Source organism: Salmo salar, chromosome ssa22 (assembly GCF_905237065.1).
Source record: "Salmo salar chromosome ssa22, Ssal_v3.1, whole genome shotgun sequence".
Classification (NCBI taxonomy): Eukaryota; Metazoa; Chordata; class Actinopteri; order Salmoniformes; family Salmonidae; genus Salmo; species Salmo salar.
This window is the reverse complement of record NC_059463.1, coordinates 37,897,412-37,925,265: the sequence shown is the minus strand read 5'-3', so window position 1 is coordinate 37,925,265 and position 27,854 is coordinate 37,897,412. Positions and strand designations below refer to the sequence as shown.

Below are 27,854 nucleotides of genomic sequence, written 5' to 3'. Positions count from 1 at the left end.
CATATTTCCTAAATTAAAATCACTTTGAGCTCATTTCCTTTTTTTGTTTTGTTGCTCAGACAACTTGGGGTGAAAATAAAATCAATTCGACCCACGGGCCACCTATTGGGGAAACCTGCCCTACTGCATGAAGTTTGCACTTGTGTCTATAAAACACTATTTTGCTCAAAACCATTTTTCTACCCTAAAATGTGTGTACATTACTGTATTTATATGTGGGATATTGTTTTTCAACAGAAAAAGTTCAAAAATAGCTGGAGTGCATCTTAAAAAAGGACTAGTGATCACAACATTCTTTTAGTGGTGCCTTCACAGTGAGTCATTTTATTGTGTAAAAAATGCAAGGAGCATATAATACCCAGAAGCCTTTTAATTTCAGCGGGGTTTAGTGATTAACAATCTACTGTCTGTGTCGTGATATAGGAGGGACTTTGAAGAACCATGTCTGGCAAGAAGTCAAGAAAAGTGAGAATGGGATCATCACGTCAACCCCGTCAGAATCAAGATGAACATGAGACTAACAAAGATGATGATGATGGGTCCCAAATGTTGTCAAAGGAAAGGAAAGTACTTGAAGTTGGGGCTGATTCAGTTTCAGTGATACTCCAGACGGACCTTGTCTCATCAGATAACTTATCAAACATAACACAACAACACACAGAAGAAAATAATCCACCATTAAATGACGTCACAGAGTCAAATCTCTCTCAACCTGTAAACCCATATCTTCTAAAATCACTTGACACTGCAGGGAAGAGAAGGAAAATGGGGTCTACTCGTCAGAATAAAAGAAAACCAGAGGAGACCGACTTTGGGGTGATACAAGACACCAAAACTGGAGACACAGAAAAATCCCTAGAAATTCAGGCATCCATTTCAGTTGTGGAATCTGAGTCCCACAGCAACAGAGAAGAGTGCGTGGGTCAAAAAGAAAGTGAAATGAACACTGAGAGCAGAAGTCAAAGGGAGTTTCTTTTGATTACTTCTAACACACTCGACCAACCGGATGACAGATGTAAAGAGGAAGTTGGTGAGGATATTGAACCTAGTAGTGAAGCTGTGGTTAGTTTTGGCAGTGAATTGCTTCAAGATACTCTTGGAACCAAATCACTCTTGCATCTGCCCCTAGACCTTGCATTGCAAGTTGTTCATGGAGTCGCTGCTGAACCAATAACAGAGGAGTTGAAGAAAGAGGAAGAGAGGAGGCAGGAAAGTGAGCATGCCGAGGTGGAGTCCTCCACATTTCTCAGCTCTAGGCATTCATTAGATCAATCCCTTGAGTCAGACACTTTAACCAACACAGAAGAGTTTGAGTCATTCAATAACACAATAATCCTCCAAAGTGGAGAAGGTGAAGAGAAACTTGAACTTGTTGTAAATGAGTCAGAATTGCAAGATGACATTAACTCTACTGGTCCAGGCAGTCAGGAAACATTGCACCACAGAGATGAAGATGAGAACTTTGTTGATCTGATAGTTGAGGAAAATATAATACTGGCAAATATAACTCATTTTAGACAACCAGACCATGTAGAAAGCTATCAACCTGAACAAAGTGAGGATATTACCTGCTTTTTACAATCGACCCCTTCAGACAGCTCTTTGGGTCATGACAAAAGTGCTCAATCAGAATCCAGGAGAAGAAAGATGGGTTCCACTCGCAGGAATCCTAGAGGTAGACATGAGGAGGAAGAACACGGAGAGAGTAAGATGCATAGATATCGTTATCTTGAAAATGAGGGAGAAGAGGTCATATTGGGAAAAGAAGAAATGTTTGGCATCAAAGAGGCTGAGTTTGAAATATCTATGGAGCCTAAAGATAGCACCAGTGTCGACGAGAAAGAAGGAGAGCAGATGGAAAAGGACAATTTCCAAACAGAGAAAGACACAGAAAACATAGAAGAGACAGGAAGGAGGTTAGACTGGGACATGGGAACAGTGGAAGGATCTGGTGTTGAAACATCAGAAGAGTCTCTGGTGTTATTGGAACCAGAGCATGGAGCAGATGAGGAGAAGAAAGGAATGGAAGAAGAAAGTCTGATTGAACCCACCCCTTTTGATCAATACATCGATTCAGTTGGTATTGCAGATCAATTATATACCCAAGAGAAAGGCAACAGATTCACTGTAGACTCTGTCAATACAGAAACTGAGAGCAACAATGAAGCAAGCATGGCCCACATAGTTGACCCAATAGAACCCTTCAGCGTTGGACTGGACCAATCAGGAGACACTTTACTCAGGGAGGAAGAAGTTAGTGATTTCACACTGCTTGTGAATCATTCTGAAGTGAGCAAGAGCAGCCAAATAGCATATGATTGTGCTCTTACACTAGAGTCAGATGACACTTTCAGCACTGATCCCAAAATCTCTCCTAGTCAACTCATCCAAACTCCATGTATGGAAATCACTAACCCCTTTCTCAACCCATTATTACCGCAGAGTATTCAGGGGAATGAGGAGGATGCAAACACTGACCCCAATACAACAGGGGGACTGGACACATCAGAGGTCATTTTACTCAGCGAGGAAGAAATGAGTGATCATGTGCCGCTTGTAAATGAAGTGAGTGTCAGTAGCCAAATGACGTATGATGATAAAACTCTCACAACAGAGCCCTGCCAAACAGATGAGGCTTTGAGCACTGATCCCAATATCTCTGCTAGTCAACTCAACCAAACTCCATACTCGGATGAAAGCCGTAACTCTTTTCCCAATTCACTCTTACTGCAGAGTGTTCAGGACCAAGGTGATAATGCAGCAAACACAGACTCCAATCAGAGTCCTTCTCCAAGCAGGAGGAGAAAGATGGGGTCGACTCGTAGGCATCCTAGAGGTGTACAAAGAGAAGAGGAGGGCACAGAGGAGAAACAAGAAGGGGAAATAGAAAGCACAGAGGAGATAGAAGACAAGAGAGAAAACATGGATGCAGTGGAAGGTTCTTGCATGGAGTTTGAAATGTTGATGGAATCTAAGGATGGAGCTGGTAATGAGAAGAATGAAGGAGAAGAGAGAAATGAGGAGAGTGTCCTGACTGACCTCAGCTGTTCATTTAGTACTTCAAATCAAGAGGGAAGAAACATAGAGGCTGACATTATAGAAAGTGAGAGCCAATCAATTATAAAGGAATCAATGGCAACAAAACTCTTGCTTCTACGTGAAGCAGAGTTGACTCAGATTAGTCAAACTCTTCACAACCCTTACCCTGATGTTCCTACTATAGAGTCATATGACTCCTACCTGACCGATGACACACTGAACTCAAATCCTGCCATCACTGGTTTGCAACACAAAGAAACATCATTGGAGGAAACACTTGATGAATCAAGAGGAAACACTGACTCCCCTCCAGATCCACCCTCACTGCAGAGTTCTCTTGGTCCAGAGGAAACAGCAGAGGGAGAATCCTACACTCCAGGGAGGAAAAGGAAGATCGGTTCCACTCGCAGCAAGACTCATCGAGGTAGAAAAGGAGAGGAGAGAAGAGAGGAGGGACAGGAGGAGGAGAAAGGAGAAGGCACAGATGTTATAGGAGAGGTGGGAGATGTCATTATAACAGCAGAAATGGATTCTAGCATAGAAAAGACTGAGCTTGTAGAGCTTGAGGAACTTCTAGAAAAAGTGACAGAGGAGCAGGCGATGGCAGACCCAGAGATCATAGTAGTGGAAGGAGAGGTCAACATAGTATTAGAAGGAGAATCTGGCATCGAAAAGTCTGAGCTTGTAGAACATACAGAAAAAGTTAGAGAGGCGGAGGAGATAGAAGTAGAAGTGAAAATAGTCACAGAGAGCGAGAGCAACCAAACTCCCTCTGACACAGCAGCTCTTACAGTAGAGGCCCAAGAGTCAGGTGACATGGTTTGTATAGAGCCATATATAACATCACAATACATGGAAGACAATAATCCCTCATTAAATGACCTCACAGAATTAAATCTGTCTCAAACTGAAAACCCATATCTGCTTGAATCACCTGACACTGCAAAGAAGAGAAGGAAAAGGGGTTCTACTCGTCGGAATAAAGGTAAACAAGCAGAGACAGACTTTGGGGAGAACCAAGACTCCAAAACTGGAGACGCAGAAAAATCCCTACAACTTCAGGAATCCATTGCAGTTGTGGAATCCTGGTCCTACAGCAACACAGAAGAGCTTCTGGGTCCAAAAGAAAGTGAAACGGAGGACACTGAGTGCAGCAGTCAAAGTGAGTTTCTTTTGTTTGCTTCTAACACACTCAACCAACCGGATGACAGATGTAAAGAGGAAGTTGGTGAAGACATTGAACCTAGTAGTGAAGCTGTGGTTAGTTATAGCAGTGAATTGCTTCAAGATACTCTTGGAACCAAATCACTCTTGCATCTGCCCCTAGACCTTGCGTTGCAAGTTGTTCATGGAGTCGCTGCTGAACCCATAACAGAGGAGTTGAAGAAAGAGGAAGAGAGGAGGCAGGAAAGTGAGCATGCCGAGGTGGAGTCCTCCACATTTCTCAGCTCTAGGCATTCATTAGATCAATCCCTTGAGTCAGACACTTTAACCAACACAGAAGAGTTTGAGTCATTCAATAACACAATAATCCTCCAAAGTGGAGAAGGTGAAGAGAAACTTGAACTTGTTGTAAATGAGTCAGAATTGCAAGATGACATTAACTCTACTGGTCCAGGCAGTCAGGAAACATTGCACCACAGAGATGAAGATGAGAACTTTGTTGATCTGATAGTTGAGGAAAATATAGTACTGGCAAATATATCTCATTTTAGACAACCAGACCATGTAGAAAGCTATCAACCTGAACAAAGTGAGGATATTACCTGCTTTTTACAATCAACCCCTTCAGACAGCTCTTTGGGTCATGACAAAAGTGCTCAATCACAATCCAGGAGAAGAAAGATGGGTTCCACTCGCAGGAATCCTAGAGGTAGACATGAGGAGGAAGAACACGGAGAGAGTAAGATGCATAGATATCGTTATCTTGAAAATGAGGGAGAAGAGGTCATATTGGGAAAAGAAGAAATGTTTGGCATCAAAGAGGCTGAGTTTGAAATATCTATGGAGCCTAAAGATAGCACCAGTGTCGACGAGAAAGAAGGAGAGCAGATGGAAAAGGACAATTTCCAAACAGAGAAAGACACAGAAAACATAGAAGAGACAGGAAGGAGGTTAGAGTGGGACATGGGAACAGTGGAAGGATCTGGTGTTGAAACAATGGAAGAGTCTCTGATGTTATTGGAACCGGAGCATGGAGCAGATGAGGAGAAGAAAGGAATGGAAGAAGAAAGTCTGATTGAACCCACCCCTTTTGATCAATACATCGATTCAGTTGGTATTGCAGATCAATTATATAACCAAGAGAAAGGCAACAGATTCACTGTAGACTCTGTCAATACAGAAACTGAGAGCAACAATGAAGCAAGCATGGCCCACATAGTTGACCCAATAGAACCCTTCAGCGTTGGACTGGACCAATCAGGAGACACTTTACTCAGGGAGGAAGAAGTTAGTGATTTCACACTGCTTGTGAATCATTCTGAAGTGAGCAAGAGCAGCCAAATAGCATATGATTGTGCTCTTACACTAGAGTCAGATGACACTTTCAGCACTGATCCCAAAATCTCTCCTAGTCAACTCATCCAAACTCCATGTATGGAAATCACTAACCCCTTCCTCAACCCATTATTACCGCAGAGTATTCAGGGGAATGAGGAGGATGCAAACACTGACCCCAATACAACAGGGGGACTGGACACATCAGAGGTCATTTTACTCAGCGAGGAAGAAATGAGTGATCATGTGCCGCTTGTAAATGAAGTGAGTGTCAGTAGCCAAATGACGTATGATGATAAAACTCTCACAACAGAGCCCTGCCAAACAGATGAGGCTTTGAGCACTGATCCCAATATCTCTGCTAGTCAACTCAACCAAACTCCATACTCGGATGAAAGCCGTAACTCTTTTCCCAATTCACTCTTACTGCAGAGTGTTCAGGACCAAGGTGATAATGCAGCAAACACAGACTCCAATCAGAGTCCTTCTCCAAGCAGGAGGAGAAAGATGGGGTCGACTCGTAGGCATCCTAGAGGTGTACAAAGAGAAGAGGAGGGCACAGAGGAGAAACAAGAAGGGGAAATAGAAAGCACAGAGGAGATAGAAGACAAGAGAGAAAACATGGATGCAGTGGAAGGTTCTTGCATGGAGTTTGAAATGTTGATGGAATCTAAGGATGGAGCTGGTAATGAGAAGAATGAAGGAGAAGAGAGAAATGAGGAGAGTGTCCTGACTGACCTCAGCTGTTCATTTAGTACTTCAAATCAAGAGGGAAGAAACATAGAGGCTGACATTATAGAAAGTGAGAGCCAATCAATTATAAAGGAATCAATGGCAACAAAACTCTTGCTTCTACGTGAAGCAGAGTTGACTCAGATTAGTCAAACTCTTCACAACCCTTACCCTGATGTTCCTACTATAGAGTCATATGACTCCTACCTGACCGATGACACACTGAACTCAAATCCTGCCATCACTGGTTTGCAACACAAAGAAACATCATTGGAGGAAACACTTGATGAATCAAGAGGAAACACTGACTCCCCTCCAGATCCACCCTCACTGCAGAGTTCTCTTGGTCCAGAGGAAACAGCAGAGGGAGAATCCTACACTCCAGGGAGGAAAAGGAAGATCGGTTCCACTCGCAGCAAGACTCATCGAGGTAGAAAAGGAGAGGAGAGAAGAGAGGAGGGACAGGAGGAGGAGAAAGGAGAAGGCACAGATGTTATAGGAGAGGTGGGAGATGTCATTATAACAGCAGAAATGGATTCTAGCATAGAAAAGACTGAGCTTGTAGAGCTTGAGGAACTTCTAGAAAAAGTGACAGAGGAGCAGGCGATGGCAGACCCAGAGATCATAGTAGTGGAAGGAGAGGTCAACATAGTATTAGAAGGAGAATCTGGCATCGAAAAGTCTGAGCTTGTAGAACATACAGAAAAAGTTAGAGAGGCGGAGGAGATAGAAGTAGAAGTGAAAATAGTCACAGAGAGCGAGAGCAACCAAACTCCCTCTGACACAGCAGCTCTTACAGTAGAGGCCCAAGAGTCAGGTGACATGGTTTGTATAGAGCCATATATAACATCACAATACATGGAAGACAATAATCCCTCATTAAATGACCTCACAGAATTAAATCTGTCTCAAACTGAAAACCCATATCTGCTTGAATCACCTGACACTGCAAAGAAGAGAAGGAAAAGGGGTTCTACTCGTCGGAATAAAGGTAAACAAGCAGAGACAGACTTTGGGGAGAACCAAGACTCCAAAACTGGAGACGCAGAAAAATCCCTACAACTTCAGGAATCCATTGCAGTTGTGGAATCCTGGTCCTACAGCAACACAGAAGAGCTTCTGGGTCCAAAAGAAAGTGAAACGGAGGACACTGAGTGCAGCAGTCAAAGTGAGTTTCTTTTGTTTGCTTCTAACACACTCAACCAACCGGATGACAGATGTAAAGAGGAAGTTGGTGAAGACATTGAACCTAGTAGTGAAGCTGTGGTTAGTTATAGCAGTGAATTGCTTCAAGATACTCTTGGAACCAAATCACTCTTGCATCTGCCCCTAGACCTTGCGTTGCAAGTTGTTCATGGAGTCGCTGCTGAACCCATAACAGAGGAGTTGAAGAAAGAGGAAGAGAGGAGGCAGGAAAGTGAGCATGCCGAGGTGGAGTCCTCCACATTTCTCAGCTCTAGGCATTCATTAGATCAATCCCTTGAGTCAGACACTTTAACCAACACAGAAGAGTTTGAGTCATTCAATAACACAATAATCCTCCAAAGTGGAGAAGGTGAAGAGAAACTTGAACTTGTTGTAAATGAGTCAGAATTGCAAGATGACATTAACTCTACTGGTCCAGGCAGTCAGGAAACATTGCACCACAGAGATGAAGATGAGAACTTTGTTGATCTGATAGTTGAGGAAAATATAGTACTGGCAAATATATCTCATTTTAGACAACCAGACCATGTAGAAAGCTATCAACCTGAACAAAGTGAGGATATTACCTGCTTTTTACAATCAACCCCTTCAGACAGCTCTTTGGGTCATGACAAAAGTGCTCAATCACAATCCAGGAGAAGAAAGATGGGTTCCACTCGCAGGAATCCTAGAGGTAGACATGAGGAGGAAGAACACGGAGAGAGTAAGATGCATAGATATCGTTATCTTGAAAATGAGGGAGAAGAGGTCATATTGGGAAAAGAAGAAATGTTTGGCATCAAAGAGGCTGAGTTTGAAATATCTATGGAGCCTAAAGATAGCACCAGTGTCGACGAGAAAGAAGGAGAGCAGATGGAAAAGGACAATTTCCAAACAGAGAAAGACACAGAAAACATAGAAGAGACAGGAAGGAGGTTAGAGTGGGACATGGGAACAGTGGAAGGATCTGGTGTTGAAACATCAGAAGAGTCTCTGGTGTTATTGGAACCAGAGCATGGAGCAGATGAGGAGAAGAAAGGAATGGAAGAAGAAAGTCTGATTGAACCCACCCCTTTTGATCAATACATCGATTCAGTTGGTATTGCAGATCAATTATATAACCAAGAGAAAGGCAACAGATTCACTGTAGACTCTGTCAATACAGAAACTGAGAGCAACAATGAAGCAAGCATGGCCCACATAGTTGACCCAATAGAACCCTTCAGCGTTGGACTGGACCAATCAGGAGACACTTTACTCAGGGAGGAAGAAGTTAGTGATTTCACACTGCTTGTGAATCATTCTGAAGTGAGCAAGAGCAGCCAAATAGCATATGATTGTGCTCTTACACTAGAGTCAGATGACACTTTCAGCACTGATCCCAAAATCTCTCCTAGTCAACTCATCCAAACTCCATGTATGGAAATCACTAACCCCTTCCTCAACCCATTATTACCGCAGAGTATTCAGGGGAATGAGGAGGATGCAAACACTGACCCCAATACAACAGGGGGACTGGACACATCAGAGGTCATTTTACTCAGCGAGGAAGAAATGAGTGATCATGTGCCGCTTGTAAATGAAGTGAGTGTCAGTAGCCAAATGACGTATGATGATAAAACTCTCACAACAGAGCCCTGCCAAACAGATGAGGCTTTGAGCACTGATCCCAATATCTCTGCTAGTCAACTCAACCAAACTCCATACTCGGATGAAAGCCATAACTCTTTTCCCAATTCACTCTTACTGCAGAGTGTTCAGGACCAAGGTGATAATGCAGCAAACACAGACTCCAATCAGAGTCCTTCTCCAAGCAGGAGGAGAAAGATGGGGTCGACTCGTAGGCATCCTAGAGGTGTACAAAGAGAAGAGGAGGGCACAGAGGAGAAACAAGAAGGGGAAATAGAAAGCACAGAGGAGATAGAAGACAAGAGAGAAAACATGGATGCAGTGGAAGGTTCTTGCATGGAGTTTGAAATGTTGATGGAATCTAAGGATGGAGCTGGTAATGAGAAGAATGAAGGAGAAGAGAGAAATGAGGAGAGTGTCCTGACTGACCTCAGCTGTTCATTTAGTACTTCAAATCAAGAGGGAAGAAACATAGAGGCTGACATTATAGAAAGTGAGAGCCAATCAATTATAAAGGAATCAATGGCAACAAAACTCTTGCTTCTACGTGAAGCAGAGTTGACTCAGATTAGTCAAACTCTTCACAACCCTTACCCTGATGTTCCTACTATAGAGTCATATGACTCCTACCTGACCGATGACACACTGAACTCAAATCCTGCCATCACTGGTTTGCAACACAAAGAAACATCATTGGAGGAAACACTTGATGAATCAAGAGGAAACACTGACTCCCCTCCAGATCCACCCTCACTGCAGAGTTCTCTTGGTCCAGAGGAAACAGCAGAGGGAGAATCCTACACTCCAGGGAGGAAAAGGAAGATCGGTTCCACTCGCAGCAAGACTCATCGAGGTAGAAAAGGAGAGGAGAGAAGAGAGGAGGGACAGGAGGAGGAGAAAGGAGAAGGCACAGATGTTATAGGAGAGGTGGGAGATGTCATTATAACAGCAGAAATGGATTCTAGCATAGAAAAGACTGAGCTTGTAGAGCTTGAGGAACTTCTAGAAAAAGTGACAGAGGAGCAGGCGATGGCAGACCCAGAGATCATAGTAGTGGAGGGAGAGGTCAACATAGTATTAGAAGGAGAATCTGGCATCGAAAAGTCTGAGCTTGTAGAACATACAGAAAAAGTTAGAGAGGCGGAGGAGATAGAAGTAGAAGTGAAAATAGTCACAGAGAGCGAGAGCAACCAAACTCCCTCTGACACAGCAGCTCTTACAGTAGAGGCCCAAGAGTCAGGTGACATGGTTTGTATAGAGCCATATATAACATCACAATACATGGAAGACAATAATCCCTCATTAAATGACCTCACAGAATTAAATCTGTCTCAAACTGAAAACCCATATCTGCTTGAATCACCTGACACTGCAAAGAAGAGAAGGAAAAGGGGTTCTACTCGTCGGAATAAAGGTAAACAAGCAGAGACAGACTTTGGGGAGAACCAAGACTCCAAAACTGGAGACGCAGAAAAATCCCTACAACTTCAGGAATCCATTGCAGTTGTGGAATCCTGGTCCTACAGCAACACAGAAGAGCTTCTGGGTCCAAAAGAAAGTGAAACGGAGGACACTGAGTGCAGCAGTCAAAGTGAGTTTCTTTTGTTTGCTTCTAACACACTCAACCAACCGGATGACAGATGTAAAGAGGAAGTTGGTGAAGACATTGAACCTAGTAGTGAAGCTGTGGTTAGTTATAGCAGTGAATTGCTTCAAGATACTCTTGGAACCAAATCACTCTTGCATCTGCCCCTAGACCTTGCGTTGCAAGTTGTTCATGGAGTCGCTGCTGAACCCATAACAGAGGAGTTGAAGAAAGAGGAAGAGAGGAGGCAGGAAAGTGAGCATGCCGAGGTGGAGTCCTCCACATTTCTCAGCTCTAGGCATTCATTAGATCAATCCCTTGAGTCAGACACTTTAACCAACACAGAAGAGTTTGAGTCATTCAATAACACAATAATCCTCCAAAGTGGAGAAGGTGAAGAGAAACTTGAACTTGTTGTAAATGAGTCAGAATTGCAAGATGACATTAACTCTACTGGTCCAGGCAGTCAGGAAACATTGCACCACAGAGATGAAGATGAGAACTTTGTTGATCTGATAGTTGAGGAAAATATAGTACTGGCAAATATATCTCATTTTAGACAACCAGACCATGTAGAAAGCTATCAACCTGAACAAAGTGAGGATATTACCTGCTTTTTACAATCAACCCCTTCAGACAGCTCTTTGGGTCATGACAAAAGTGCTCAATCACAATCCAGGAGAAGAAAGATGGGTTCCACTCGCAGGAATCCTAGAGGTAGACATGAGGAGGAAGAACACGGAGAGAGTAAGATGCATAGATATCGTTATCTTGAAAATGAGGGAGAAGAGGTCATATTGGGAAAAGAAGAAATGTTTGGCATCAAAGAGGCTGAGTTTGAAATATCTATGGAGCCTAAAGATAGCACCAGTGTCGACGAGAAAGAAGGAGAGCAGATGGAAAAGGACAATTTCCAAACAGAGAAAGACACAGAAAACATAGAAGAGACAGGAAGGAGGTTAGAGTGGGACATGGGAACAGTGGAAGGATCTGGTGTTGAAACATCAGAAGAGTCTCTGGTGTTATTGGAACCAGAGCATGGAGCAGATGAGGAGAAGAAAGGAATGGAAGAAGAAAGTCTGATTGAACCCACCCCTTTTGATCAATACATCGATTCAGTTGGTATTGCAGATCAATTATATAACCAAGAGAAAGGCAACAGATTCACTGTAGACTCTGTCAATACAGAAACTGAGAGCAACAATGAAGCAAGCATGGCCCACATAGTTGACCCAATAGAACCCTTCAGCGTTGGACTGGACCAATCAGGAGACACTTTACTCAGGGAGGAAGAAGTTAGTGATTTCACACTGCTTGTGAATCATTCTGAAGTGAGCAAGAGCAGCCAAATAGCATATGATTGTGCTCTTACACTAGAGTCAGATGACACTTTCAGCACTGATCCCAAAATCTCTCCTAGTCAACTCATCCAAACTCCATGTATGGAAATCACTAACCCCTTCCTCAACCCATTATTACCGCAGAGTATTCAGGGGAATGAGGAGGATGCAAACACTGACCCCAATACAACAGGGGGACTGGACACATCAGAGGTCATTTTACTCAGCGAGGAAGAAATGAGTGATCATGTGCCGCTTGTAAATGAAGTGAGTGTCAGTAGCCAAATGACGTATGATGATAAAACTCTCACAACAGAGCCCTGCCAAACAGATGAGGCTTTGAGCACTGATCCCAATATCTCTGCTAGTCAACTCAACCAAACTCCATACTCGGATGAAAGCCGTAACTCTTTTCCCAATTCACTCTTACTGCAGAGTGTTCAGGACCAAGGTGATAATGCAGCAAACACAGACTCCAATCAGAGTCCTTCTCCAAGCAGGAGGAGAAAGATGGGGTCGACTCGTAGGCATCCTAGAGGTGTACAAAGAGAAGAGGAGGGCACAGAGGAGAAACAAGAAGGGGAAATAGAAAGCACAGAGGAGATAGAAGACAAGAGAGAAAACATGGATGCAGTGGAAGGTTCTTGCATGGAGTTTGAAATGTTGATGGAATCTAAGGATGGAGCTGGTAATGAGAAGAATGAAGGAGAAGAGAGAAATGAGGAGAGTGTCCTGACTGACCTCAGCTGTTCATTTAGTACTTCAAATCAAGAGGGAAGAAACATAGAGGCTGACATTATAGAAAGTGAGAGCCAATCAATTATAAAGGAATCAATGGCAACAAAACTCTTGCTTCTACGTGAAGCAGAGTTGACTCAGATTAGTCAAACTCTTCACAACCCTTACCCTGATGTTCCTACTATAGAGTCATATGACTCCTACCTGACCGATGACACACTGAACTCAAATCCTGCCATCACTGGTTTGCAACACAAAGAAACATCATTGGAGGAAACACTTGATGAATCAAGAGGAAACACTGACTCCCCTCCAGATCCACCCTCACTGCAGAGTTCTCTTGGTCCAGAGGAAACAGCAGAGGGAGAATCCTACACTCCAGGGAGGAAAAGGAAGATCGGTTCCACTCGCAGCAAGACTCATCGAGGTAGAAAAGGAGAGGAGAGAAGAGAGGAGGGACAGGAGGAGGAGAAAGGAGAAGGCACAGATGTTATAGGAGAGGTGGGAGATGTCATTATAACAGCAGAAATGGATTCTAGCATAGAAAAGACTGAGCTTGTAGAGCTTGAGGAACTTCTAGAAAAAGTGACAGAGGAGCAGGCGATGGCAGACCCAGAGATCATAGTAGTGGAAGGAGAGGTCAACATAGTATTAGAAGGAGAATCTGGCATCGAAAAGTCTGAGCTTGTAGAACATACAGAAAAAGTTAGAGAGGCGGAGGAGATAGAAGTAGAAGTGAAAATAGTCACAGAGAGCGAGAGCAACCAAACTCCCTCTGACACAGCAGCTCTTACAGTAGAGGCCCAAGAGTCAGGTGACATGGTTTGTATAGAGCCATATATAACATCACAATACATGGAAGACAATAATCCCTCATTAAATGACCTCACAGAATTAAATCTGTCTCAAACTGAAAACCCATATCTGCTTGAATCACCTGACACTGCAAAGAAGAGAAGGAAAAGGGGTTCTACTCGTCGGAATAAAGGTAAACAAGCAGAGACAGACTTTGGGGAGAACCAAGACTCCAAAACTGGAGACGCAGAAAAATCCCTACAACTTCAGGAATCCATTGCAGTTGTGGAATCCTGGTCCTACAGCAACACAGAAGAGCTTCTGGGTCCAAAAGAAAGTGAAACGGAGGACACTGAGTGCAGCAGTCAAAGTGAGTTTCTTTTGTTTGCTTCTAACACACTCAACCAACCGGATGACAGATGTAAAGAGGAAGTTGGTGAAGACATTGAACCTAGTAGTGAAGCTGTGGTTAGTTATAGCAGTGAATTGCTTCAAGATACTCTTGGAACCAAATCACTCTTGCATCTGCCCCTAGACCTTGCGTTGCAAGTTGTTCATGGAGTCGCTGCTGAACCCATAACAGAGGAGTTGAAGAAAGAGGAAGAGAGGAGGCAGGAAAGTGAGCATGCCGAGGTGGAGTCCTCCACATTTCTCAGCTCTAGGCATTCATTAGATCAATCCCTTGAGTCAGACACTTTAACCAACACAGAAGAGTTTGAGTCATTCAATAACACAATAATCCTCCAAAGTGGAGAAGGTGAAGAGAAACTTGAACTTGTTGTAAATGAGTCAGAATTGCAAGATGACATTAACTCTACTGGTCCAGGCAGTCAGGAAACATTGCACCACAGAGATGAAGATGAGAACTTTGTTGATCTGATAGTTGAGGAAAATATAGTACTGGCAAATATATCTCATTTTAGACAACCAGACCATGTAGAAAGCTATCAACCTGAACAAAGTGAGGATATTACCTGCTTTTTACAATCAACCCCTTCAGACAGCTCTTTGGGTCATGACAAAAGTGCTCAATCACAATCCAGGAGAAGAAAGATGGGTTCCACTCGCAGGAATCCTAGAGGTAGACATGAGGAGGAAGAACACGGAGAGAGTAAGATGCATAGATATCGTTATCTTGAAAATGAGGGAGAAGAGGTCATATTGGGAAAAGAAGAAATGTTTGGCATCAAAGAGGCTGAGTTTGAAATATCTATGGAGCCTAAAGATAGCACCAGTGTCGACGAGAAAGAAGGAGAGCAGATGGAAAAGGACAATTTCCAAACAGAGAAAGACACAGAAAACATAGAAGAGACAGGAAGGAGGTTAGAGTGGGACATGGGAACAGTGGAAGGATCTGGTGTTGAAACATCAGAAGAGTCTCTGGTGTTATTGGAACCAGAGCATGGAGCAGATGAGGAGAAGAAAGGAATGGAAGAAGAAAGTCTGATTGAACCCACCCCTTTTGATCAATACATCGATTCAGTTGGTATTGCAGATCAATTATATAACCAAGAGAAAGGCAACAGATTCACTGTAGACTCTGTCAATACAGAAACTGAGAGCAACAATGAAGCAAGCATGGCCCACATAGTTGACCCAATAGAACCCTTCAGCGTTGGACTGGACCAATCAGGAGACACTTTACTCAGGGAGGAAGAAGTTAGTGATTTCACACTGCTTGTGAATCATTCTGAAGTGAGCAAGAGCAGCCAAATAGCATATGATTGTGCTCTTACACTAGAGTCAGATGACACTTTCAGCACTGATCCCAAAATCTCTCCTAGTCAACTCATCCAAACTCCATGTATGGAAATCACTAACCCCTTCCTCAACCCATTATTACCGCAGAGTATTCAGGGGAATGAGGAGGATGCAAACACTGACCCCAATACAACAGGGGGACTGGACACATCAGAGGTCATTTTACTCAGCGAGGAAGAAATGAGTGATCATGTGCCGCTTGTAAATGAAGTGAGTGTCAGTAGCCAAATGACGTATGATGATAAAACTCTCACAACAGAGCCCTGCCAAACAGATGAGGCTTTGAGCACTGATCCCAATATCTCTGCTAGTCAACTCAACCAAACTCCATACTCGGATGAAAGCCGTAACTCTTTTCCCAATTCACTCTTACTGCAGAGTGTTCAGGACCAAGGTGATAATGCAGCAAACACAGACTCCAATCAGAGTCCTTCTCCAAGCAGGAGGAGAAAGATGGGGTCGACTCGTAGGCATCCTAGAGGTGTACAAAGAGAAGAGGAGGGCACAGAGGAGAAACAAGAAGGGGAAATAGAAAGCACAGAGGAGATAGAAGACAAGAGAGAAAACATGGATGCAGTGGAAGGTTCTTGCATGGAGTTTGAAATGTTGATGGAATCTAAGGATGGAGCTGGTAATGAGAAGAATGAAGGAGAAGAGAGAAATGAGGAGAGTGTCCTGACTGACCTCAGCTGTTCATTTAGTACTTCAAATCAAGAGGGAAGAAACATAGAGGCTGACATTATAGAAAGTGAGAGCCAATCAATTATAAAGGAATCAATGGCAACAAAACTCTTGCTTCTACGTGAAGCAGAGTTGACTCAGATTAGTCAAACTCTTCACAACCCTTACCCTGATGTTCCTACTATAGAGTCATATGACTCCTACCTGACCGATGACACACTGAACTCAAATCCTGCCATCACTGGTTTGCAACACAAAGAAACATCATTGGAGGAAACACTTGATGAATCAAGAGGAAACACTGACTCCCCTCCAGATCCACCCTCACTGCAGAGTTCTCTTGGTCCAGAGGAAACAGCAGAGGGAGAATCCTACACTCCAGGGAGGAAAAGGAAGATCGGTTCCACTCGCAGCAAGACTCATCGAGGTAGAAAAGGAGAGGAGAGAAGAGAGGAGGGACAGGAGGAGGAGAAAGGAGAAGGCACAGATGTTATAGGAGAGGTGGGAGATGTCATTATAACAGCAGAAATGGATTCTAGCATAGAAAAGACTGAGCTTGTAGAGCTTGAGGAACTTCTAGAAAAAGTGACAGAGGAGCAGGCGATGGCAGACCCAGAGATCATAGTAGTGGAGGGAGAGGTCAACATAGTATTAGAAGGAGAATCTGGCATCGAAAAGTCTGAGCTTGTAGAACATACAGAAAAAGTTAGAGAGGCGGAGGAGATAGAAGTAGAAGTGAAAATAGTCACAGAGAGCGAGAGCAACCAAACTCCCTCTGACACAGCAGCTCTTACAGTAGAGGCCCAAGAGTCAGGTGACATGGTTTGTATAGAGCCATATATAACATCACAATACATGGAAGACAATAATCCCTCATTAAATGACCTCACAGAATTAAATCTGTCTCAAACTGAAAACCCATATCTGCTTGAATCACCTGACACTGCAAAGAAGAGAAGGAAAAGGGGTTCTACTCGTCGGAATAAAGGTAAACAAGCAGAGACAGACTTTGGGGAGAACCAAGACTCCAAAACTGGAGACGCAGAAAAATCCCTACAACTTCAGGAATCCATTGCAGTTGTGGAATCCTGGTCCTACAGCAACACAGAAGAGCTTCTGGGTCCAAAAGAAAGTGAAACGGAGGACACTGAGTGCAGCAGTCAAAGTGAGTTTCTTTTGTTTGCTTCTAACACACTCAACCAACCGGATGACAGATGTAAAGAGGAAGTTGGTGAAGACATTGAACCTAGTAGTGAAGCTGTGGTTAGTTATAGCAGTGAATTGCTTCAAGATACTCTTGGAACCAAATCACTCTTGCATCTGCCCCTAGACCTTGCGTTGCAAGTTGTTCATGGAGTCGCTGCTGAACCCATAACAGAGGAGTTGAAGAAAGAGGAAGAGAGGAGGCAGGAAAGTGAGCATGCCGAGGTGGAGTCCTCCACATTTCTCAGCTCTAGGCATTCATTAGATCAATCCCTTGAGTCAGACACTTTAACCAACACAGAAGAGTTTGAGTCATTCAATAACACAATAATCCTCCAAAGTGGAGAAGGTGAAGAGAAACTTGAACTTGTTGTAAATGAGTCAGAATTGCAAGATGACATTAACTCTACTGGTCCAGGCAGTCAGGAAACATTGCACCACAGAGATGAAGATGAGAACTTTGTTGATCTGATAGTTGAGGAAAATATAGTACTGGCAAATATATCTCATTTTAGACAACCAGACCATGTAGAAAGCTATCAACCTGAACAAAGTGAGGATATTACCTGCTTTTTACAATCAACCCCTTCAGACAGCTCTTTGGGTCATGACAAAAGTGCTCAATCACAATCCAGGAGAAGAAAGATGGGTTCCACTCGCAGGAATCCTAGAGGTAGACATGAGGAGGAAGAACACGGAGAGAGTAAGATGCATAGATATCGTTATCTTGAAAATGAGGGAGAAGAGGTCATATTGGGAAAAGAAGAAATGTTTGGCATCAAAGAGGCTGAGTTTGAAATATCTATGGAGCCTAAAGATAGCACCAGTGTCGACGAGAAAGAAGGAGAGCAGATGGAAAAGGACAATTTCCAAACAGAGAAAGACACAGAAAACATAGAAGAGACAGGAAGGAGGTTAGAGTGGGACATGGGAACAGTGGAAGGATCTGGTGTTGAAACATCAGAAGAGTCTCTGGTGTTATTGGAACCAGAGCATGGAGCAGATGAGGAGAAGAAAGGAATGGAAGAAGAAAGTCTGATTGAACCCACCCCTTTTGATCAATACATCGATTCAGTTGGTATTGCAGATCAATTATATAACCAAGAGAAAGGCAACAGATTCACTGTAGACTCTGTCAATACAGAAACTGAGAGCAACAATGAAGCAAGCATGGCCCACATAGTTGACCCAATAGAACCCTTCAGCGTTGGACTGGACCAATCAGGAGACACTTTACTCAGGGAGGAAGAAGTTAGTGATTTCACACTGCTTGTGAATCATTCTGAAGTGAGCAAGAGCAGCCAAATAGCATATGATTGTGCTCTTACACTAGAGTCAGATGACACTTTCAGCACTGATCCCAAAATCTCTCCTAGTCAACTCATCCAAACTCCATGTATGGAAATCACTAACCCCTTCCTCAACCCATTATTACCGCAGAGTATTCAGGGGAATGAGGAGGATGCAAACACTGACCCCAATACAACAGGGGGACTGGACACATCAGAGGTCATTTTACTCAGCGAGGAAGAAATGAGTGATCATGTGCCGCTTGTAAATGAAGTGAGTGTCAGTAGCCAAATGACGTATGATGATAAAACTCTCACAACAGAGCCCTGCCAAACAGATGAGGCTTTGAGCACTGATCCCAATATCTCTGCTAGTCAACTCAACCAAACTCCATACTCGGATGAAAGCCATAACTCTTTTCCCAATTCACTCTTACTGCAGAGTGTTCAGGACCAAGGTGATAATGCAGCAAACACAGACTCCAATCAGAGTCCTTCTCCAAGCAGGAGGAGAAAGATGGGGTCGACTCGTAGGCATCCTAGAGGTGTACAAAGAGAAGAGGAGGGCACAGAGGAGAAACAAGAAGGGGAAATAGAAAGCACAGAGGAGATAGAAGACAAGAGAGAAAACATGGATGCAGTGGAAGGTTCTTGCATGGAGTTTGAAATGTTGATGGAATCTAAGGATGGAGCTGGTAATGAGAAGAATGAAGGAGAAGAGAGAAATGAGGAGAGTGTCCTGACTGACCTCAGCTGTTCATTTAGTACTTCAAATCAAGAGGGAAGAAACATAGAGGCTGACATTATAGAAAGTGAGAGCCAATCAATTATAAAGGAATCAATGGCAACAAAACTCTTGCTTCTACGTGAAGCAGAGTTGACTCAGATTAGTCAAACTCTTCACAACCCTTACCCTGATGTTCCTACTATAGAGTCATATGACTCCTACCTGACCGATGACACACTGAACTCAAATCCTGCCATCACTGGTTTGCAACACAAAGAAACATCATTGGAGGAAACACTTGATGAATCAAGAGGAAACACTGACTCCCCTCCAGATCCACCCTCACTGCAGAGTTCTCTTGGTCCAGAGGAAACAGCAGAGGGAGAATCCTACACTCCAGGGAGGAAAAGGAAGATCGGTTCCACTCGCAGCAAGACTCATCGAGGTAGAAAAGGAGAGGAGAGAAGAGAGGAGGGACAGGAGGAGGAGAAAGGAGAAGGCACAGATGTTATAGGAGAGGTGGGAGATGTCATTATAACAGCAGAAATGGATTCTAGCATAGAAAAGACTGAGCTTGTAGAGCTTGAGGAACTTCTAGAAAAAGTGACAGAGGAGCAGGCGATGGCAGACCCAGAGATCATAGTAGTGGAGGGAGAGGTCAACATAGTATTAGAAGGAGAATCTGGCATCGAAAAGTCTGAGCTTGTAGAACATACAGAAAAAGTTAGAGAGGCGGAGGAGATAGAAGTAGAAGTGAAAATAGTCACAGAGAGCGAGAGCAACCAAACTCCCTCTGACACAGCAGCTCTTACAGTAGAGGCCCAAGAGTCAGGTGACATGGTTTGTATAGAGCCATATATAACATCACAATACATGGAAGACAATAATCCCTCATTAAATGACCTCACAGAATTAAATCTGTCTCAAACTGAAAACCCATATCTGCTTGAATCACCTGACACTGCAAAGAAGAGAAGGAAAAGGGGTTCTACTCGTCGGAATAAAGGTCAACAAGCAGAGACAGACTTTGGGGAGAACCAAGACTCCAAAACTGGAGACGCAGAAAAATCCCTACAACTTCAGGAATCCATTGCAGTTGTGGAATCCTGGTCCTACAGCAACACAGAAGAGCTTCTGGGTCCAAAAGAAAGTGAAACGGAGGACACTGAGTGCAGCAGTCAAAGTGAGTTTCTTTTGTTTGCTTCTAACACACTCAACCAACCGGATGACAGATGTAAAGAGGAAGTTGGTGAAGACATAGAACCTAGTAGTGAAGCTGTGGTTAGTTATAGCAGTGAATTGCTTCAAGATACTCTTGGAACCAAATCACTCTTGCATCTGCCCCTAGACCTTGCGTTGCAAGTTGTTCATGGAGTCGCTGCTGAACCCATAACAGAGGAGTTGAAGAAAGAGGAAGAGAGGAGGCAGGAAAGTGAGCATGCCGAGGTGGAGTCCTCCACATTTCTCAGCTCTAGGCATTCATTAGATCAATCCCTTGAGTCAGACACTTTAACCAACACAGAAGAGTTTGAGTCATTCAATAACACAATAATCCTCCAAAGTGGAGAAGGTGAAGAGAAACTTGAACTTGTTGTAAATGAGTCAGAATTGCAAGATGACATTAACTCTACTGGTCCAGGCAGTCAGGAAACATTGCACAACAGAGATAAAGATGAGAACTTTGTTGATCTGATAGTTGAGGAAAATATAGTACTGGCAAATATATCTCCTTTTAGACAACCAGACCATGTAGAAAGCTATCAACCTGAACAAAGTGAGGATATTACCTGCTTTTTACAATCAACCCCTTCAGACAGCTCTTTGGGTCATGACAAAAGTGCTCAATCAGAATCCAGGAGAAGAAAGATGGGTTCCACTCGCAGGAATCCTAGAGGTAGACATGAGGAGGAAGAACACGGAGAGAGTAAGATGCATAGATATCGTTATCTTGAAAATGAGGGAGAAGAGGTCATATTGGGAAAAGAAGAAATGTTTGGCATCAAAGAGGCTGAGTTTGAAATATCTATGGAGCCTAAAGATAGCACCAGTGTCGACGAGAAAGAAGGAGAGCAGATGGAAAAGGACAATTTCCAAACAGAGAAAGACACAGAAAACATAGAAGAGACAGGAAGGAGGTTAGAGTGGGACATGGGAACAGTGGAAGGATCTGGTGTTGAAACAATGGAAGAGTATCTGATGTTATTGGAACCGGAGCATGGAGCAGATGAGGAGAAGAAAGGAATGGAAGAAGAAAGTCTGATTGAACCCACCCCTTTTGATCAATACATCGATTCAGTTGGTATTGCAGATCAATTATATAACCAAGAGAAAGGCAACAGATTCACTGTAGACTCTGTCAATACAGAAACTGAGAGCAACAATGAAGCAAGCATGGCCCACATAGTTGACCCAATAGAACCCTTCAGCGTTGGACTGGACCAATCAGGAGACACTTTACTCAGGGAGGAAGAAGTTAGTGATTTCACACTGCTTGTGAATCATTCTGAAGTGAGCAAGAGCAGCCAAATCGCATATGATTGTGCTCTTACACTAGAGTCAGATGACACTTTCAGCACTGATCCCAAAATCTCTCCTAGTCAACTCATCCAAACTCCATGTATGGAAATCACTAACCCCTTTCTCAACCCATTATTACCGCAGAGTATTCAGGGGAATGAGGAGGATGCAAACACTGACCCCAATACAACAGGGGGACTGGACACATCAGAGGTCATTTTACTCAGCGAGGAAGAAATGAGTGATCATGTGCCGCTTGTAAATGAAGTGAGTGTCAGTAGCCAAATGACGTATGATGATAAAACTCTCACAACAGAGCCCTGCCAAACAGATGAGGCTTTGAGCACTGATCCCAATATCTCTGCTAGTCAACTCAACCAAACTCCATACTCGGATGAAAGCCATAACTCTTTTCCCAATTCACTCTTACTGCAGAGTGTTCAGGACCAAGGTGATAATGCAGCAAACACAGACTCCAATCAGAGTCCTTCTCCAAGCAGGAGGAGAAAGATGGGGTCGACTCGTAGGCATCCTAGAGGTGTACAAAGAGAAGAGGAGGGCACAGAGGAGAAACAAGAAGGGGAAATAGAAAGCACAGAGGAGATAGAAGACAAGAGAGAAAACATGGATGCAGTGGAAGGTTCTTGCATGGAGTTTGAAATGTTGATGGAATCTAAGGATGGAGCTGGTAATGAGAAGAATGAAGGAGAAGAGAGAAATGAGGAGAGTGTCCTGACTGACCTCAGCTGTTCATTTAGTACTTCAAATCAAGAGGGAAGAAACATAGAGGCTGACATTATAGAAAGTGAGAGCCAATCAATTATAAAGGAATCAATGGCAACAAAACTCTTGCTTCTACGTGAAGCAGAGTTGACTCAGATTAGTCAAACTCTTCACAACCCTTACCCTGATGTTCCTACTATAGAGTCATATGACTCCTACCTGACCGATGACACACTGAACTCAAATCCTGCCATCACTGGTTTGCAACACAAAGAAACATCATTGGAGGAAACACTTGATGAATCAAGAGGAAACACTGACTCCCCTCCAGATCCACCCTCACTGCAGAGTTCTCTTGGTCCAGAGGAAACAGCAGAGGGAGAATCCTACACTCCAGGGAGGAAAAGGAAGATCGGTTCCACTCGCAGCAAGACTCATCGAGGTAGAAAAGGAGAGGAGAGAAGAGAGGAGGGACAGGAGGAGGAGAAAGGAGAAGGCACAGATGTTATAGGAGAGGTGGGAGATGTCATTATAACAGCAGAAATGGATTCTAGCATAGAAAAGACTGAGCTTGTAGAGCTTGAGGAACTTCTAGAAAAAGTGACAGAGGAGCAGGCGATGGCAGACCCAGAGATCATAGTAGTGGAGGGAGAGGTCAACATAGTATTAGAAGGAGAATCTGGCATCGAAAAGTCTGAGCTTGTAGAACATACAGAAAAAGTTAGAGAGGCGGAGGAGATAGAAGTAGAAGTGAAAATAGTCACAGAGAGCGAGAGCAACCAAACTCCCTCTGACACAGCAGCTCTTACAGTAGAGGCCCAAGAGTCAGGTGACATGGTTTGTATAGAGCCATATATAACATCACAATACATGGAAGACAATAATCCCTCATTAAATGACCTCACAGAATTAAATCTGTCTCAAACTGAAAACCCATATCTGCTTGAATCACCTGACACTGCAAAGAAGAGAAGGAAAAGGGGTTCTACTCGTTGGAATAAAGGTAAACAAGCAGAGACAGACTTTGGGGAGAACCAAGACTCCAAAACTGGAGACGCAGAAAAATCCCTACAACTTCAGGAATCCATTGCAGTTGTGGAATCCTGGTCCTACAGCAACACAGAAGAGCTTCTGGGTCCAAAAGAAAGTGAAACGGAGGACACTGAGTGCAGCAGTCAAAGTGAGTTTCTTTTGTTTGCTTCTAACACACTCAACCAACCGGATGACAGATGTAAAGAGGAAGTTGGTGAAGACATTGAACCTAGTAGTGAAGCTGTGGTTAGTTATAGCAGTGAATTGCTTCAAGATACTCTTGGAACCAAATCACTCTTGCATCTGCCCCTAGACCTTGCGTTGCAAGTTGTTCATGGAGTCGCTGCTGAACCCATAACAGAGGAGTTGAAGAAAGAGGAAGAGAGGAGGCAGGAAAGTGAGCATGCCGAGGTGGAGTCCTCCACATTTCTCAGCTCTAGGCATTCATTAGATCAATCCCTTGAGTCAGACACTTTAACCAACACAGAAGAGTTTGAGTCATTCAATAACACAATAATCCTCCAAAGTGGAGAAGGTGAAGAGAAACTTGAACTTGTTGTAAATGAGTCAGAATTGCAAGATGACATTAACTCTACTGGTCCAGGCAGTCAGGAAACATTGCACCACAGAGATGAAGATGAGAACTTTGTTGATCTGATAGTTGAGGAAAATATAGTACTGGCAAATATATCTCATTTTAGACAACCAGACCATGTAGAAAGCTATCAACCTGAACAAAGTGAGGATATTACCTGCTTTTTACAATCAACCCCTTCAGACAGCTCTTTGGGTCATGACAAAAGTGCTCAATCACAATCCAGGAGAAGAAAGATGGGTTCCACTCGCAGGAATCCTAGAGGTAGACATGAGGAGGAAGAACACGGAGAGAGTAAGATGCATAGATATCGTTATCTTGAAAATGAGGGAGAAGAGGTCATATTGGGAAAAGAAGAAATGTTTGGCATCAAAGAGGCTGAGTTTGAAATATCTATGGAGCCTAAAGATAGCACCAGTGTCGACGAGAAAGAAGGAGAGCAGATGGAAAAGGACAATTTCCAAACAGAGAAAGACACAGAAAACATAGAAGAGACAGGAAGGAGGTTAGAGTGGGACATGGGAACAGTGGAAGGATCTGGTGTTGAAACAATGGAAGAGTCTCTGATGTTATTGGAACCGGAGCATGGAGCAGATGAGGAGAAGAAAGGAATGGAAGAAGAAAGTCTGATTGAACCCACCCCTTTTGATCAATACATCGATTCAGTTGGTATTGCAGATCAATTATATAACCAAGAGAAAGGCAACAGATTCACTGTAGACTCTGTCAATACAGAAACTGAGAGCAACAATGAAGCAAGCATGGCCCACATAGTTGACCCAATAGAACCCTTCAGCGTTGGACTGGACCAATCAGGAGACACTTTACTCAGGGAGGAAGAAGTTAGTGATTTCACACTGCTTGTGAATCATTCTGAAGTGAGCAAGAGCAGCCAAATCGCATATGATTGTGCTCTTACACTAGAGTCAGATGACACTTTCAGCACTGATCCCAAAATCTCTCCTAGTCAACTCATCCAAACTCCATGTATGGAATTCACTAACCCCTTTCTCAACCCATTATTACCGCAGAGTATTCAGGGGAATGAGGAGGATGCAAACACTGACCCCAATACAACAGGGGGACTGGACACATCAGAGGTCATTTTACTCAGCGAGGGAGAAATGAGTGATCATGTGCCGCTTGTAAATGAAGTGAGTGTCAGTAGCCAAATGACGTATGATGATAAAACTCTCACAACAGAGCCCTGCCAAACAGATGAGGCTTTGAGCACTGATCCCAATATCTCTGCTAGTCAACTCAACCAAACTCCATACTCGGATGAAAGCCGTAACTCTTTTCCCAATTCACTCTTACTGCAGAGTGTTCAGGACCAAGGTGATAATGCAGCAAACACAGACTCCAATCAGAGTCCTTCTCCAAGCAGGAGGAGAAAGATGGGGTCGACTCGTAGGCATCCTAGAGGTGTACAAAGAGAAGAGGAGGGCACAGAGGAGAAACAAGAAGGGGAAATAGAAAGCACAGAGGAGATAGAAGACAAGAGAGAAAACATGGATGCAGTGGAAGGTTCTTGCATGGAGTTTGAAATGTTGATGGAATCTAAGGATGGAGCTGGTAATGACAAGAATGAAGGAGAAGAGAGAAATGAGGAGAGTGTCCTGACTGACCTCAGCTGTTCATTTAGTACTTCAAATCAAGAGGGAAGAAACATAGAGGCTGACATTATAGAAAGTGAGAGCCAATCAATTATAAAGGAATCAATGGCAACAAAACTCTTGCTTCTACGTGAAGCAGAGTTGACTCAGATTAGTCAAACTCTTCACAACCCTTACCCTGATGTTCCTACTATAGAGTCATATGACTCCTACCTGACCGATGACACACTGAACTCAAATCCTGCCATCACTGGTTTGCAACACAAAGAAACATCATTGGAGGAAACACTTGATGAATCAAGAGGAAACACTGACTCCCCTCCAGATCCACCCTCACTGCAGAGTTCTCTTGGTCCAGAGGAAACAGCAGAGGGAGAATCCTACACTCCAGGGAGGAAAAGGAAGATCGGTTCCACTCGCAGCAAGACTCATCGAGGTAGAAAAGGAGAGGAGAGAAGAGAGGAGGGACAGGAGGAGGAGAAAGGAGAAGGCACAGATGTTATAGGAGAGGTGGGAGATGTCATTATAACAGCAGAAATGGATTCTAGCATAGAAAAGACTGAGCTTGTAGAGCTTGAGGAACTTCTAGAAAAAGTGACAGAGGAGCAGGCGATGGCAGACCCAGAGATCATAGTAGTGGAGGGAGAGGTCAACATAGTATTAGAAGGAGAATCTGGCATCGAAAAGTCTGAGCTTGTAGAACATACAGAAAAAGTTAGAGAGGCGGAGGAGATAGAAGTAGAAGTGAAAATAGTCACAGAGAGCGAGAGCAACCAAACTCCCTCTGACACAGCAGCTCTTACAGTAGAGGCCCAAGAGTCAGGTGACATGGTTTGTATAGAGCCATATATAACATCACAATACATGGAAGACAATAATCCCTCATTAAATGACCTCACAGAATTAAATCTGTCTCAAACTGAAAACCCATATCTGCTTGAATCACCTGACACTGCAAAGAAGAGAAGGAAAAGGGGTTCTACTCGTCGGAATAAAGGTAAACAAGCAGAGACAGACTTTGGGGAGAACCAAGACTCCAAAACTGGAGACGCAGAAAAATCCCTACAACTTCAGGAATCCATTGCAGTTGTGGAATCCTGGTCCTACAGCAACACAGAAGAGCTTCTGGGTCCAAAAGAAAGTGAAACGGAGGACACTGAGTGCAGCAGTCAAAGTGAGTTTCTTTTGTTTGCTTCTAACACACTCAACCAACCGGATGACAGATGTAAAGAGGAAGTTGGTGAAGACATAGAACCTAGTAGTGAAGCTGTGGTTAGTTATAGCAGTGAATTGCTTCAAGATACTCTTGGAACCAAATCACTCTTGCATCTGCCCCTCGACCTTGCGTTGCAAGTTGTTCATGGAGTCGCTGCTGAACCCATTACCGAGGAGTTGAAGAAAGAGGAAGAGAGGAGGCAGGAAAGTGAGCATGCCGAGGTGGAGTCCTCCACATTTCTCAGCTCTAGGCATTCATTAGATCAATCCCTTGAGTCAGACACTTTAACCAACACAGAAGAGTTTGAGTCATTCAATAACACAATAATCCTCCAAAGTGGAGAAGGTGAAGAGAAACAAACTCCCTCTGACACAGCAGCTCTTACAGTAGAGGCCCAAGAGTCAGGTGACATGGTTTGTATAGACCCTCATATCTCTGCTATTCAACTTACCCAACCAGCAGACATGGAACAATGTCTGTTAACACCAAGTAATAGCCCCAGTCTTCCTTCAAAATCATCTCTGTCTCTGAGTTCCCAATCTCACGAGGATGTTGGTGAATCCAAAGCTACAGGGAAGAGAAGAAAGATGGCCTCTACTCATCTGACACAAGGAGGACTCCACGCAGAGGAAGAGAAGCAGGTGACAGGAGAAAATATAACAGAGGCAGAGGTCAGAGCGGAAACCATTGGAAATCCAGAAGTCAATGCTGTTTTGGAAAGATTTCAAGAGGAGCGCAGGGCTGAAGCTGTCAGTCTGGAGGACCAACAGGAGATACAGAGCACAGAGAAGGAGACAATACTCATAGAGGTACTTTGGCTTTCCTTACAAATGTCTTCACTTATTTTATTGAACTCATAGCATTCTTGACGTATACAAACATCCCGCGGCTGAGTACTTGAGGATATTTGAGTATTCAACATTTTATGATAAAGAGCTGCAGTGATGTCACA

At 43.5% G+C, this 27,854-nt stretch overlaps 1 protein-coding gene across 9 annotated transcripts in view; it reads left to right on the top strand.

The window, feature by feature from the left end:
- LOC106583546 (uncharacterized) overlaps nt 1-27,854 on the top strand; it is a 36,029-nt gene that overhangs the window by 5,802 nt on the left and 2,373 nt on the right. Inside the window, exons 2-3 of one of the 9 annotated variants that reach the window (XM_045705221.1) lie at nt 424-2,865; nt 2,899-27,711. In XM_045705221.1, coding sequence (XP_045561177.1) covers nt 442-2,865; nt 2,899-27,711 — 27,237 coding nt within the window. In that variant the 5' untranslated portion in view covers nt 424-441. Of the gene's footprint in view, nt 1-423; nt 27,712-27,854 lie in introns of all 9 variants that reach the window. The other 8 variants (XM_045705219.1, XM_045705224.1, XM_045705218.1 and 5 more) reach the window with 8 other exon arrangements.